General features: G+C 39.4%; 1 protein-coding gene across 7 annotated transcripts in view; it reads left to right on the top strand.

Annotated features, from left to right (window-relative positions):
• The window catches only part of PHF21B (PHD finger protein 21B), a 175,610-nt gene that overhangs the window by 137,265 nt on the left and 22,033 nt on the right, over nucleotides 1–16,312 (top strand). For 4 of the 7 annotated variants that reach the window (XM_032106824.1, XM_032106822.1, XM_032106825.1 and 1 more), the window contains 2 exons: nucleotides 9,388–9,738; nucleotides 12,113–12,235. In XM_032106824.1, the coding sequence (XP_031962715.1) occupies nucleotides 9,388–9,738; nucleotides 12,113–12,235 (474 nt within the window). The remainder of the gene's footprint in view (nucleotides 1–9,387; nucleotides 9,739–12,112; nucleotides 12,236–16,312) is intronic. The other 3 variants (XM_032106829.1, XM_032106828.1, XM_032106827.1) reach the window with 2 other exon arrangements.

Below are 16,312 nucleotides of genomic sequence, written 5' to 3'. Positions count from 1 at the left end.
ATATGACCCCCTGGGAGCTTTTCCATCTGGGGAACGAAGTTTCAAAATTTGCACATTCACAAATGGCAGCAAAATCCCATCACTTAGAACCGCTAATTAAGTGGTGAGCAAACAAACATTACTTACAAGTTCATTGTACAATACAAACAATATTGTTTAAGCATTCATTATTTGCCAAAACAAGCTTCTTTGGCGGACATTTGTTCTTTTTATTTTTCTTCCAGAATATGAAGTTATTTTTTGCTTTCATCAAATAAAGGAGCTGTGATGTTTGAGAAGCTAAGTCCAGATAGTCTTTCTCTTCTTACTTTGGTCTTTGAGGTTTCCAGCTGGGTGAGATGCTTTGAAACTGCAGACTCTCTACTGCACTTTAAGAAGAGAATCCTAGACGTCCTCTACTCAAACACTGTGATAATCCTGAGCTACTCCTCTTCTTTATGGCACCCATCTGCTCTACGGAGGGGATGGCATTCTGTCAGGTTGAGTTCCAATTTCCAGCTGCAGAGCAAAGATTCTGTCTATTTTGAACTGGTTTACAGACAAATATAAGTTGTACTGTAGCCACCTGGAGGTACATGTGAAATGTTATTTTCTGTTCTTCAACAGGAAGATTTTAAATGAAAAAGTAAAGATATTAAAATAAATTTTCTGTTTTGTTGTCAGTAATTTGGGCCCAGTCCAATCCTCATTCAAATTAATGGAGAGACTGTGACATTTTGAATGGCAGTTAAATCAGATTACAATGCTATTTCCGTGACCTATCTTTCCAGTGCTGGTTGAAGGCACAGTTTGGGATGGCTTTGCTCATGACACTGCTGCTTAGAGCAGAGCAGTGTCTGCATTGGAGAGATCACACAGGCTAGTGGTGAAAACAAACAGGTACTCACAGGGCCTTAGGTGAAACATGTATGTTTCAATCGACCCTACCCAGTTCTGCTGTCAGATACTGCTTAGTTTTTATCTTCTGTAGTGACTTTAATGTGTAATTCAGTAGGGTCTGAATGTGGTCACTGGGCTGGCTGCCTTGGGACAGGCTCTGTTATCTTAGAGTGCATTTATTCTTCACTGGGTACCATGTGAGCCCAGCCAGAGTCTCAAAAGTTAAACACACATTCCTATTTTAAAATTTCATGTCATAGTTCTCATGAGCACATTTCTACTGGTAGCTGCTGCTTCTCTTCACATGTGTAGCAAAGCCAGGCACTGCTCCTGACTTTCTCAGTGGTAGGGCTTCTGGAAGATTTCTTGATAGGAAAATAATTCCTTATAGACAGAACTCAAATTTTGGGATGCCACTGTGTACTGTAGAAGAAATAGGCTGGTCTGTGGCAAAGTCTCTCTCTGTTTGCATCATGAGTTTAAAAAAAAAAACCCTATTATTTTTAAGTGTAATGTGTTAAAACTACATAGCCATTGGAAAGTGGAAAAGTATTACTAAATGCAAGTCAGTCTTTCATGAAAATAGAAAAGAAGCTCACAGACATACATGTTTGTATAAAGTTATGGCAGAATCATGCAGTGGAGAGACAAGTCTACTGTTTGATTGAGAAAGGAATAATGGAATTGGGTAAAGTTGTTTTTACAATAGCAGGGGGAAGGGACTAAACCTAAGGGATGTTGTGAAACTTTCTGGTATATAACTCTCAGCACTTCCAGAGGAATTTGTTGGAATGCTACTGGAGGAGGAGCTAACCTGATTGAAGGTAACTTAATCAGTGTGGTAAGCAACCAAGCAACAGTATTTAATATTCATTGTATGCATGCAGAAAACAAGCAAAAAAGGTTTGCAGAGGCCTGGCTGAACCTGTAGCTCTTAATAAATATAGTTATTAATCTGTTTTATTGTATATAAGCTCTTATACCATGCTTGTCACTGTAATTGAAGCACCTTCTGGTAATGTGTTAAGCACCAAGATGAATATCTGTTGTAAGCTATTTCTTCTCTCGTCTTTTCCTTTGGGGAGAAGCACATACAGCTGAGCATTCTGCTTAGGTTTTCTTTTTATCAATTTGCTTATTTTCAATGGTCATGCTACTATTAATTGCATGCCACTATAGAAAACATTTAGTATAGAAATTGATGAGGTTTGTGCTCGTAATTCTTAGAGAAGAAGGTTGAGACAGCTGCCTCCCCATTGTTGTAGAGAATCCCTGCACCAGGGATGCATGGCTAGCTTGGCCTTTCATATTAAGTCTTTACAGGGAGAGCTTTGAAGGTTGGGATGGAAACACAGTATAGTATTGAAAAGTCTGTGGGAGTCTCGGTTCCACACTAGTGGATGTTTGGTAGGTTGCCTGTGCTTCTGAGAAAGGCAGTGGCTTGCTGTAGCACCTTCTAGGTATGTATTTTACACTGCTGCTGTGCAGCCAAGACAGGTGAAGGAGTGACTAAGGTGGTGCCGTGAGAACATTCCCTGTGGATGGTAGCATGCCAGAGCTTGGCAGTGGCAAGAAATCCAGTCTTCTGCAGTAAGGTCAAGGATGAATGTGTAGGGTGGATCAAGGGGGCCTACACTCAGATGCACCTTTTCCAAAGGACCTCTCTCTGTTTCCTCTGCCTTTCTATTGGTGTCAGTTTTCAGTTCTTAACAAGAGAACTGATTCAGAGTGGTGGGGAAGGAGAAGTAGAACTGGTTGTTCCTGATGCTTGAGACCTTCAGATCTGATCAGTGTTGTAAGCACTTTGAAAAGGACCTCCACAGAAGTCAACTCTCCATGATAGTCTTCACACAGAATCCTAAAGTATCCATGAAAACCTCAGGAAATATTCAAGCCATTTTTACACCTGGCATGGTGCCTTTTTCCCAATTGAAAACTCTCATGTTACTCCATGTCAAGTCCTGCTTTGCGGAGTAGCAGCAAATGAGAGGGTAAGAAATTTTCCCTCTCTCCACTGATGCCATTTGTATCCATGTGAAAGATGTGGCTTCTGATCCACATCTGGCCTGGATCTGGACTATGCTGTGTCTCTGAGCCTCAACGCCAGTTGTACGAGCTTGCATTAGAATTCTGGGTGAATAACAGGTAGACAGGAAGGCTTTCTTTCTTTGCACGACTTCAGCAAAGGCTTGGAGGAAGTAGCTATGCTGCTGTCTGACCCTTCATTTTCATCTCCTGGTGTCTCAACATTCTGTGTGTTTCCATGTTGCTTAGGCTGTCAGCAGACAGAAACTATTTTTGTCCTTACTTTTATTATTATTTTTGTTTTTCTTTTTTTATTTTGGCTAGTAAATTAATTGGGGCTGGTCGAATCATCATAATGTGATGTTATTGTTGTCTAGAAGCAGGACAAGCTCTTAAAGTGGTGGACAGTACAAAGCAGTGATATCCATGGTCTTTAATATGACACCAGATTTTGAATCCAGTGAATGCCAGCTGTGTGGGTTAGTCCAGAGCTTGCCTATGGAAGTATATGGACAGGAGGAAAGCAGACAGGTCTTCTCTCATTTGTGCCTAAGGGCTTCATGGACACTTTAAATTGAAGGAAGTTAATCATAGATGAGTATCTGTGAGAGAAGCAAGCTAACTTGTAATGCTGAGAAGAGTGGAAATGGAAGTAAGTTATTGACTGGTGTGTATAATCACAGTCTATCTTTTATATTCCCATTGTAATCCTAAACAATAAGGATTAAATTTTTTCCTCAGAGGCCCAAAGATAACTGAATGTTCAAGGACAGAATTGTTGTGCAGAAGGTAAAAAAAACCAGAAGTCCTTTTCAACTTCAACCTCTGGTTCTTATTTTTTTGAATAATATTGATTTTTATTTGCTGGTTTAATGGTAGTTTTCCCCCTTTGCAAATGGAAAAGAGCCACTTAATGAATCATCCATTCAATGGTGGCAGTGCCAAACCAGAAAATATAGGCAGAAAATACACAATTCATTAGCAAAAGTCAGTCAAGTTCCTGTGAAAATACAGCTTTGTGTTCAAAACATTGATAACATTTTTAATAAAAAACTCCCACCTGACTACCTTACGGCAACATCCACAAAAAGCAGAGCTGGCAGATTCCCACTCAAACATCCCTCTCAGCAAAACTTCCATTTCTGTAGTATTGGGCAAAGCTGAAGGAGAAGAAAAACTAAATTCAATTGTTTTGCCTTCTTAGAAACCGCACAGGAGTTCTATTAGCTACGTGTCATCTGTACACTAAAGTTAGCTGTCCATGACTAACAATTGAAATACCAAATCATGGCAGGTACACAGCACCTGGGAAATTCCTAATTGAGTGTGTGCAGTTTTAACACGTGTGAAAATACTGCTGATTGACTCCTGGCTTTTGTTGCGTGTAAACTGAGAGACCAGGGTTTGTTTTGAGGGGCTCGTTGCAGTTCTGGTCTTGCTGAAGTCTGCTCAATTTTGCTATAGGTTTTGATCAGATTAAGGTTTCTTCCCTGGTCTACTCCATCCAGAGTAGTATTGGAAATGTGGGCTGGAGGAGCTCCTTGGGTTTTGCCCTGTATTTCACACCATCCTTCTTTAGGTTCCCAGGCTAGTATTCCAGGGATATGCTAAAGAGAGAGTTACGTTGTATGTGAACATAGGATTCACTGATCTGGGTCATCTTGCCTGGGCTTTCCACAATGAAGAGTAACTTCTTTTTTGTGTAGCCCCATCAAAGGGAAGAAAGAAAAGAAAGAAATCTTCCCCCTGTGGGAAGAAAATAGTGTTTATTTTGATTTTGACTGTGGTCTTAGACCAGGCTGACAATAATAGGAGCTTATTGGGAAAGGAACTAAAAATGAACCAAGCTGCAAATACTTGTGTTTGAGTGAGCGGGGCAACCTGGATTTCAGGGAGTGTCATTGCTGTAAAGTTATGCTAAACCTTTTTTTTTGCATAATTTTTATTGATTAAAAAAGAAGAGGGAGAGAGTTGGTCCTCAGCTGGCATAAATAGACACAGCTTTACTGAAGTAAATGTGCATCTGTTCGCTCTGGTGAAGGATATAATTACCCCATATTGCATTCATTTTATCAGCCATTGCTAACATTTTCTGTGTGATCCTCTAAAGCTTTTCAAGAATGAAAGCTCTGTTTGCTGCTCCCAGCACTTTGTCTATGTGACATATGAATTGTGCCAAATCCATTTTGAGTTTTTGTTTTTAAGCTCTGAGTACAAGGGTGAAGTGAAAATAAAGTGTGAATAATGGTCTTTCTCTCAAAGGCAATGTGATATTGTGTTGAGCTGAAAAACTTATTTTCATACAGATCAGCCCTGCCAGTATGAAGGGCTGATGGATGCTGAGCATGATCCAGCTGATATCTGATACAGGGGAAGGGGAGGGCTCTTCAGTGTTGCTGACAGAGCTATAACAACATCCAGGGACTGGAAGCTGAAGTTAAGCAAATTCAGCCTTGCAATAAAATGCCAGTCATGAGCATAAAAAACCATTTTAACAATTTACTGGAGCTCATCATTAAGAAGTCTTTAGTATTTTCTTTTAAAATCAGTCTTCAGTTTCTGGGAGAAATTATATGGCCTGTGAACTGGAGGATCACAGTGATCCCTTTTGGGTTTGTAATTGAGGTATGCTTGTTAACTTCCCTTCTATCCTATAGGCTTGAAGGAGAACACATTTACCAGAAATGCCCTTAAAAATTCTCATAACACCTGCAGATCAGCACAGATGTAACTGTTCTAATTAAATCCTGTTCTTTAGGACTACATAGGATTGCCCACAGAGATTGGAGGAATTGTGTGATTTTCTTCCCTTCTCCTTTTCCCCCATACTTGTTTGGGTTGGATCTTGAGGACTTCTTTTGTAAGAGGTTTTCTTTCTTATCTTATTTTTCTTTACTACAACAGGTGAGTGGCTCACCTGGTGGGATGTACCTCAGGAAACAGATTGCCCATGATCACATTTGCCTTTGTCAGTGGTGACACACAGCAGGTTCTTCTACCTCCACCACTCAGCAATTCATTCACCTCTGCAGTATTCAGTGATTTGTGCTCTTGAGAGCTTGAATGACATTTTGGTGAATTAGAAGCCTTTGAGCTTCATATAGGGACATCTGGATGGAGCTTAATAATACGGGATATACAAGAAATCATGTTAGTCACAGGAGCTAATTCTTTCCTGATCTGAAAGTCTTTAAAATATATTAAATTAGAGGTTGTTGAACAAAAGAGCACTCTGTACATGTCACAGGATTGGGGTCTCTTATTTCCCTCTCTGAAAAGCAGACAGCCTCCACCTAGTGAATGCTCAGGTTTGAGAATATCTCCTTGAAAAGTGTGCTCACCTGCAGCTATCTGAGAAGTACCAGTCTGAACACTGCCACAGGAAATTAGATGTTTCTGTCATTGTGGGTATTGAGGAAACTCAAGAATAACACGGGCTTAGGAAATCATTATATTCAAGAAGCAGCTCTCTCTTGCATTTTGAGCCCTGGTAGTATCACATTCTGTTTTGACAGCTGTCAGAAGTTAAATGAAAGATACTTGGGGAAAGAAGGGTTGAGCTACAGAGAATTGTTTGTTACTTGCAGCATTCACCAACAGTTGAAGTGTTCTCTTGGTAACATACGGGCTGTCTCTTTTTCTTTCTTTTTTCTTCTTTGCTGAACTTTGGTGCCTTTTATTTCTGTGGCTCTTGTGACAGGGACTGGTGCCATCCAGCCTGTGCTACTTTCAGTAGAAAATTACTCTTTGATACTGTGCATGTGCAGTGCAGTCCCTGTCCTGCCCTAGTTTTATTCTACCTCTTCTTCAGTGATTGTCAGCTTCCAAACTTTTGCTAGTGCCACTGTCCTACTTTCATCTCCCAAATTTAAGCTACAGTTTTGCTGTGAGGAAAAGGAATTTATGCTACCTTTTTCCTTCTTATATTTTCTCTTACTAGCTGACACCATTTATCTTCACAAATTACTGTAGCAGTTTAGGGTTTTAGGTGACACTCTGTCAAAGGTCTTTCATGTAGCTGTTTATTAATGTTTGCGCTTAGTGTTTATATCCCGAGGGCAACATTCATAGGTGTTGGAGCACAAGGGGCTTTTACATTTCCTTTGTGTTTTGGATTCATCCTTGCAGGCCCTAGAAATAAATGTTATTTTCTCTTTAAATTATTTTAGCTCTAACTCAGGAGCACCTGAAACTTTTGTTTCTGTAATCAACCCTTTTTATTGTTCTGTAATTGGAGATAAATATGGTCTCCCAAGGTTGGGTGAACTTGGCAGGGAGTTTGCAGAAGCTTAGCCTGTGAAAACAGCTATTCCTCCTCTGTATCACACGGTGGCAGATAGTGCCCAGCATATGTTCTGTGCTGTACCAGTTTGGTAAGTCCTATCAGATAATTTCAGCATGCAGCACTTTATAAAGAATTTAGTGTTTTGGAAAATTAAGTTTGTTTAATTGTCTGTGCAGGAAGAGCTTATTTTATAGCAAAGTAATATGTGTTCATCCACAACTTGCAGGATGTGTATTATGGGTGTGTGTAGGATTCATTGAGGTATTACATCTGACAGTCTATATATATATATATATATATAAATGCTATAAATGCAGTAGAAAAGATAATTATATAGCTGGAATATATATAGGCACTTAATTTTAATTAGGTTTTTGATTAAATATAAAAGTGCAATTAAGAGTGACAGATACAGTAGATCCTGGTAGACTACATGACAGTTTTTGTCTAGAAAAACTCCTGAACTGATTGGTTTAAACCAGTGCTTTGTGCACTACTTTTGAAAAAAAGACCATTAACTAATCATGGATATGAAGCTAATTACAGAGTCCTCCCTTAAACTACTTGACCAAGGTATTTGTGTGGTATCTTAACTAAGTCAATCAGATAATCGTTACACAAAGTGATTCCATAAAGAAAATGAGCAAAGAACCGTTTAGTTACATTCAGAGTATTTTGACTATGGTTTGTTGGCGTTCTGTGTAGTTTTGCATCATTTCACAGCAGGTCTCTGAGGCTTTCCAGTGTCACCTCAAAGCTGTGAGCTGAACACAGTGGCTTCCTGGCTCTGGTGCAAGTCTGCAGGACCTTGGGCAAACCTCCTCTTTACCTTTCCATCTACCATAACTGCTGGAAATGTGAATGTCCCAAGCAGAACTGTTGTCTGATAACCGTTTGCACAGCTCATGGGTGTTGGGGTCCTGCCAACATTTGAGGGACAAGTTACCGAGACACAAAGAGCTCACAACATGTGTGTTGCTGCACTTAGTATTTGCTTTGGGGACAAGTGGTACGGTTCCTTCTTGACACGATACAGAATGATGGCCAGCCTTGAGAGATGGTTTTCTGCAGATCAGTAAATCACTGCATTTTCATTAACTTGCTTACTTAGGCTCAAGATTGAAGTTGGTGCCATTTGAAAGGCTCCTGTAGACTCCAGCGTGGTGACACAGACAGCTGTTTCCCATGTCTGTCTGTTAGAACTTGTCATTTTGTTTCACAATATGGAAGGTGTGAGAAGTGACAGGACTAAATAAGCACAGAGGGAACTGACTGTTTTATCTGGCTGTGTTAACAAGTAAGCTGGGAGTGAAATTAACTCCATGTGAAGCAGTTTAAATTATTTATTTTCAATCCTGGAACTGTACTTAAGATGTTGTTAAGGCAGAGCCATACTGACAGGGTGACGTTAATTACACCACTGGAAACACACCACATTAGCTGAAAACAATTGATTGCAGCTATCATTCATGGCTCTGGGTACAGTCACAGCTGTTGCAAAGCTGGGCAAAGTGTCCTCTTCCATTCATGGAAGTTCCTCCTGCATCCACCTGCAGCTGCAAATTAGCTCTTTAATTACTGCAACAAAATATGATGTTTGATGGTTTTGGGTTTCTTGTATCCCTCTCTTTATTTTATTTATTTTTTGTAAGCTAAGTGATTGTGTGACTGATCTCCTCTCCATTTGATGTCTTAAACATCTGAGGATGTTCATTGACCAATCCACCAGTATAAAGGCATATGCTTTACTGTCCCTGTAAATGCTTTCCCACACAACACCCTTAATGATTCAGCGCCCACTCCTTAATTCATAACAAGAGTGTTGTGTCCTTCAAAACAGGAAATTATTGCATGGATTTTCCATTCTTTGCAAAGGCTTTGGCTTACACATCCCTACTGAGAACTGGATGTGACTTGACTAGCATTTGTATGGATGTGTGCTAATCAAAATGAGGATTTAACTTTCTCTTCCCTTATTGTTTAGCACTGCAGTGATTTAAGAACTTCAAAATGACCTAAGTGAGAAGTGCTGGGAATATATGTAGAAGTAAATTAATGGTTGGCTACTTGCAGTTGCTACATTCGGTTTTTCTAGATGCTCCTGGTCCGTGGTTAATGCGATTAGAGATTCTACTGGACAAATGCATGTGTGCAGTGTTTGTTCATGTGCCTAATAACTCCTGACTCTCTGTTTGTAGGTTAGGCCAAAGACCCTGATTCCAGACAGCCTCCCAATCTCCCCATGCAGAGACCAACCTTCCAAGCAGCCTCCCACCTTCCAGAAGGCAACCATAGTAAGCATCAAAAACCCTAGCCCTGCCCTCCCAACTGCCAACAACACCGTCAACCATGTACAGACACCCAACAGCCAGTCACAAAGTGTCACCGACCCCGCAGCTCTTTCATCCCCTCTGAGTGGTGCTGGTGTGGCCTATGCCATCATTTCCACCTCCCCCAGCAATGCAGCTCCGATCAGCACCAGTGCCACAGTCTCAGTGGTCAACGACAGCATTAAAGTGCAACCGCTTCTCATCAGTGCCGACAGCAAGGTGAGTTCCTTGGGTAGTGTGCCAGTTTGGACAAATTTGGAGGAAAAATATCCTCTGATAGAAGGCAGGTCACAACCACCCCTCCCCCACCAGGTTCGGGAAAAGAGAAATTTTCCTCGGAGGAAAGTGAAAGAGATAAAAACTATTTATTTAACAAACACACAGGAAAAGGTTAATAATGCTAAATAATAAAACCTCTCACTGTGGAGAGAAACCTAGGAAAATTTCGGAGTCCTTCCGTAGTCTCTCTCCCCCTCCTTGGAGCTGGGTCCTGGTGGGCCCACCTCTGGAGCCTTGATGAATAATTCTCCCTATGTGTTCTGATGTTGAAACAGTCCAAAAAAGAAGAAGGGATAAAACCAAAGTCCTGGGAAAACAAAGTTCAACTCTCCATCTCCCCCAGGATAAAAAAAGAGCTGAAAAACTGGCTGAAAAGCAAGAAGGGTACTTCCCCTGCTCCTCTTGCCGGTGCACTGTGCTGTGTCCTTGAAACAATTGCTTGAAAAGCTTGCTCGGTTTTTTTTTCCTCTCCCCCCTCTCAGGCTCAGTTTAAAGGCGCAGAAAGGCACAAAATTAATTTCTGGGCATAGAGCAGCGATAGGGGACATGCATCATAAAGTCACTCCAAGACAGGTAGCAAATGCAGGAGCTGTGCTGCAAGTATGAGCAGAATATTCCCCTGGGAGTGCACAGCCCTGTGCAGTGATGTTAGTGGTTCTTCTCAGAGAAAATAGTCAGAAAGCAATGGGAAAAATTTTACAGGGACACATAGAGGCTAGTAGACTTTTATCTGTGTGCAAGCCTGTTTTTTAGAGGGAACAAAACACATTATTATGTAGACTGACATTAGCAGGACCATATGAACTCCTCTTTCCTTAAGCCAATCCTCACTAATAAAATCCCTGAATTCTGTACAGTCTCAAATTTCCTATGGACTCCTTCTTCAATGATACAGTGATACTAGTTCTATTGACTGACTCCATGGAGTACATAAAATAATCAGAGATTCCCTTCTGCTCTTCCAGGAGAAGACCAAATGAAATGAGAGCTCAGAGTTTCAGAAATGACCAGGAGATGAATCAGTAGAAAGAAAAAATTCAAGCTATGAATTACTTGTTTCATCTTTGTACTGCTTTTAGCATTGGAATGCAAGAACTTCACCACTCTTATACCAGAGACAGATTCCATACAGGCTGCCAATGTACCCAGCAGACATTCACTGTAATTTACTACTGGGATTCTGCTACTTTTGGTCTTGTTGGCAGCACAGCTTGTCATACAGTGCTAAAAAAATACAAGATGTGGGCTGGCTTTTGAGGTAAATAAAAGCAGACATCTCTTCCCCACTTCTTTGACATAAATTATTTTTCTCTTACTTAAAATGGCTGCTGGCTCAGAAAACCATCTCTTTTTATGCTCTTGAATCTTCTAGAATGACTGAGTTGAGAAATGTATCTAACACTTAAATGACATTGACTGAAAATGAACAATAAAATAGATGGAAAAGGCCCAGTGTTCAAATCTAATAGTCTTTATCTAGAAGGTGATAGTCCTTGGGAAGTCCTTTTGAAGCTTCCGCAGTCCTTTTGATTATAGGTATGAAGTCACATGTGTAGTTCTCTGGGCAGAAATTGTCATTCATTCCTTTTAATTTATTAGCTTCTAGAGAATGTGACCTACATTGTGTAAATCTTCATGTGGTAATTCAAATATGAGCAACTGGATATACTACCATAAATGTGTGTATGAGATCTGTGTCCTAATTCCTATAGGTTCTAAACAAGACCTAATTTTAATTTAAAACACATATAGTTTATTTAGTTTACAGAAAACTGGACATCCACTGCTTATAACATGTAAAGGCTGAGGACTGAAGTCTGATCTCAGTTGAATGAGGAGTACCTGTCACACAGTACCTTCTTTCCCATTCCCACGTACTTACTCTGAAATAACACTCATACAACTGAGATCAGACTGGGTTTGAATGTTTAGTAATCCCATCTCTTCTACTTGTATACAAAATAAAATCAAAGGAGAGACCTTAAAATCACTGACACCACAAGTGCTAAAGCATGGCTGCTCAGCCACCTTCACAAGTCCTCTAAACAGAAAGTGTCCTAATTTTCAGAGGCACTGATCAAGTGACCTAGGCTGCAGTAGGTTTATAATGCACCAATAAGAATTAATTTTTAGAAACTTAAATATGGATTTAGGACCCTAAACCTAGGTATCCTATTGTTTTATGCTTTTGACTTGTGACTTACATTTCTTATTTGTAGGGTATCAAGTAACCCTTCAAAGAGGACTCAAAGGTTTCAGGCAGAAAAATCCAGTTTCGTATAGTGAATTCTCTGATTTGTACATTGTCTTTTAGGTTATCATTATTCAACCTCAAATCCAAACCCAGACAGAAAGTAAAGTGGAGACAAAGAAACCTCCTGAAGAGTCAGCTCAGGGACTGCCTGCTACCAAAAAGAAAAAGGAGCAAAATCCAGAGGTGATTTTTTTTTATTTTTGATGTTTAATAAATGAGCTACAATATGGTTGTTATAGGGGCTAAATCTAAACATTCTTCTGTATGCATACACGATTACTTTATTCGTGCTTATCGTTCTGCCAGCTGTTCATCTCTCCTCCCAATCTCTGCAATCAGGGTGGTTTTCCTGCCAGTGAGTGCCCTGATAAGTTAGGTTTGCATCATTCAAATCTTCCACTGTCACAAAATATAAGACTTTAAGGTCTCGTAATACTTAGAGGTCTCATAATAATCTAGGCACCTTGTGGCTGTAGCTGGATTTCTTGTGAAAGGTGTGTACAAGCTTAAGCTATTTTCTTTCATGTTATCAAACATATAGCATCAGATTTAGAGGCTGCGTATGAGGTGGAATTAACATTTCTTTTTCAAACTGAGCTTTTAACATCTTCTTTGTAATGAATCTTGCAATTTTTATATTGTATTAATAGTTTCCTGCATTTGCTGTGTACATGTCTTCCCACATGTACACAGATTCTAGTCTGAAATACATTAAAATCCTTTAAATTGAGTAAGAATAGAAAGCAGGTAATAAGACTAAATCTCTTTCGGGAATTATCCTTTTGATTTAAACTAGAAATATAAAGTGCAAGTCCTTGTAGAAATGGGGTCTCTCTAATAGATATTTTGGGTTTTGGCTAGATATGTTCACATTAGATTGGTTGTAATTTTAGGGCAATTTGAGAAGTTATACAAACCAAATTGACTTCTTTTGTGGAAATGCTCAGCTCCTATGAAATCTTAACCTCACTAGTCTAATAAATGTGTGGCATGAAAGCATCCTTGGAGCCGTAGTTTTAAGAGGATTAATACAATATAAATGTATGTTACTTGAGGCACATGGGTGGTCATTTGTTTTACCATTTTAAGAGGTTCATATAGTTAAAACAGTGTTAAGGATAAATATTTTAGCCCAAAATATCACAGCTCTATGTAGAAGCTCTGCAGAACTACAGTTGGGAAACCTCCCAGGTTTTAAATCTGAAACACTTATATAAATCTTCATTACCACTGAAGGATGGGACTATAGAGTCCTGTTTTGTTTAGGCAGATTATTTCCAAAAATTTATTTTGTAGCGCCTCACAGGCACAAATGCCAGTAGGCCCTGCTTAGAAACAGAATGCTAGGAAAAAACAATAATTTTTCTTTGCCTGTAACTTATCCCCATGGAAAAAATATTGAATAAAAGTCTTCCAGAAAGATGCAGGAAGAGGCAATGGGACTGGCCACACTTTTGGTATTGGATTCATGAATGTAAGAGATTTTCATTACATTGCTAACTAGAGTATCTCTACAACCTTATTCTAACCACAGACACTGTTCCTACCCTGTTTACTGGAGGTCTCAAAAACCTTTATTTTCTGGGTAGGGTGCTGACACTGTGCCCTAAAGTATGACAGTTCTTTTATTTTCATAGATTTGTTGCACAGCCATAACTAGGTAGGTCTAGAGTTAATTTCTTTTGTTCTTTGAAAGTAAACGTTAGTTGATTATCATGTATTTATGCAATTAGTGTAATTAGAACTAACAGCATAATTAGTATAAATACATGTAATGACATAAATAGAACATGTAATTACAAAATGAAATGCTTTTGTGAAAATCTTTGTTTTGCTTCATGAAAAGACATACTGTGTATTTCTAAAAGCGCTCATGGCTTTTAAGCAGATGATTAAATTTGAAGGAAAGACAACATGGTATTTTTTAAAAGAAAATAGGCCCTCAATGCACTTCTCACTTTTATTTATCTTCAAAGCACAAAACTGAGGCAGGAACTCCAATAGGGCTCTGTACAGAACTTAGTTGGGAGAGACTGGGATTTAACAAATTACACTGACAATTTGAAACAAGTTAACCAGAAATAACCAGACTTATCAGTAGCCAGGAATCCAACATGCAGTTATGGAGTGTACCAGAACAGAGTGAGGATAATTACTGTCTTTAGTTCCTGGCTTGGTTATTCTGCTGGTAAGTCCTGAAGCTGGTCATGGACTGAGGAGGAGGAGGCCACCAACTCATTCCCATCAGCAGGGCTCAGCTGGGCATGGAGGACAATGATGATGGATCCAGTAATGGGCCTTCTCCCACCAGGGAGAAGAAATGGAGGAATGTCTGTACAGAAATAGAGGAATTACAAAAGGGAGCTGCTCCTCTGGGGAGAAAATCTCTGGATGTTGTTTTTTGGGTTGGTTTGTTCGGGGAGTTTTTGTTTGGGAGGGGGCAAGGGGTGTTAATCTTTTTTTCTTGAAGAGACCTGAGTTCAACACATAAAGAAACAGAATTCTGCCGAAAAACCTTTTACTCATTTAAAAATTCATATTAGCAAACTATCTGGCAACATTTTCATTCTAAAATTTTTTAATCTAAAAGTAAAATTACTGCCATAAGTACTGGTTATTTAGTTACTGATGTTCTAATCCCTCCTAAGAAGTACAAGAGAGACATACGGCAACTGTGAACTAAATGCTAATGTTAGGCCTGGATTGCAAATCTGGAGAAAATGAAGTCTTGGTTTTGCAGCTTCCTGCACAGAGGAGAAACTCTGTGACATTTGAAAGGAAGGTTTTGCAGTGGAAGTCAGAATTTGAGTTGAATCCAATGAGCTACTGGGGTGTGAAATAGCAAAACCCATAAAAACAAATAGCCTGTTAATATAATATGCTTGCTAAAAAGAATACAGGTTGAACTGGGATTTTTAAAAAGGAACCATCTTTCAAATCTGTATAGTAGCTAAAACTTCCTGTGTTTAATCATGAGATAATTATCAAGTCCACTTGTGATGGCTCTTCATATTTTAAGTATGTTGTCATTACATTTGGTTAGATACGTATTAAAACAATTTCAGCACGAAGAGAGGAAATTGTTTAGCAAACATTCCAGTACACAAATAGTTTCAGTTGAGGCATGAGAAAATGTGTGCTTTCCCTACAGTTCAATGTTGGGGTAATGCAGGAATTCTGCACTCCATTAGGAAAACACGCATTAACCATTCCAGATTTCTGGTTCTATCCCTAAATGTTGTTCTTACTTTTGCTCACAGTGCTGAGAAGTATCCTGCCACCATTACTTTTTGATGGGGCTGAGATGAAGCTTGTAATTCTAAGCAGTTGACTAATTTTCTTCTCAGATCTGCACAGTGGATCAAATAAAAAAGATTTTCCTTCAGGTGTGGGGCTACCACTGTCCCTGGCTGGTGTTTGAGGCATATAAGGAGTGAAAACTACTGAAATCAAGGTCTGACATGCTAATGAACACATGTGTAATTATCACAGATATGGAAGGCAGAAATACAGTGTGAATATATCGAAACTGCCAGTGAAGAAATTCTACACCACCATTTTTTAATCTACCCGGAGAGTGGGAGTCTCCCGAGGCTGTGGAAAGGAAATATTCCTGTCTTGTGTGGGTGTTAGTTCACCTGTTTGACAAAGGTATTTTCACAGACACAAGTGGTAGAGATGTCCAATCCTGACCCTCTGATTACCCAAGAGTTAGATCTTTTCATCTACAAAATGAGAATGTTTTTGCTTTCACAATTTCACTAAGTGAAAGTCAGAATTGCAAAGGAAATTGTAGTTCTGGTGACTTACTAGTTGATTTTATCCTGAACTGAAATGAAATGTTGACTCATCAGGCTTTTCACAAAACAAGAAAGTCAGACTAATTTTGACTTGAAAGTGTTGAAATGTTCTCCTGACACTCTTTGAATGAAACAGAACATTTTGACCTTCTGCTGCTTAAACACCGTGTTTTAGTTTGACCTAAATCTAAACATTTTATTTGGGGTACAATAATTGCATCTTCCTATGGTCTTTGTACACTTCCTCAGACTTGGATTGTGGGCTTTGCTTGCTTGGATTTCCCAAGAGCTTGAGTTTTGTAGTCAGATTTTCTCTCCTGTGGAAATGAACCTCATGAAAATACCCCTTGGGTAACCTGATCCAACAAGATTGTTCAGCAGAGCAGAAAGTGGAGGCCCCCAAAGCCCCACAAGTACCACAAATGTGACCGAAAACCAAAGAGTTCTGTTCAGTCTGGGC

Source organism: Corvus moneduloides, chromosome 4 (genome assembly GCF_009650955.1).
Source record: "Corvus moneduloides isolate bCorMon1 chromosome 4, bCorMon1.pri, whole genome shotgun sequence".
NCBI classification, from domain to species: Eukaryota; Metazoa; Chordata; class Aves; order Passeriformes; family Corvidae; genus Corvus; species Corvus moneduloides.
This window is presented reverse-complemented; position numbering and strand designations above follow the sequence as displayed.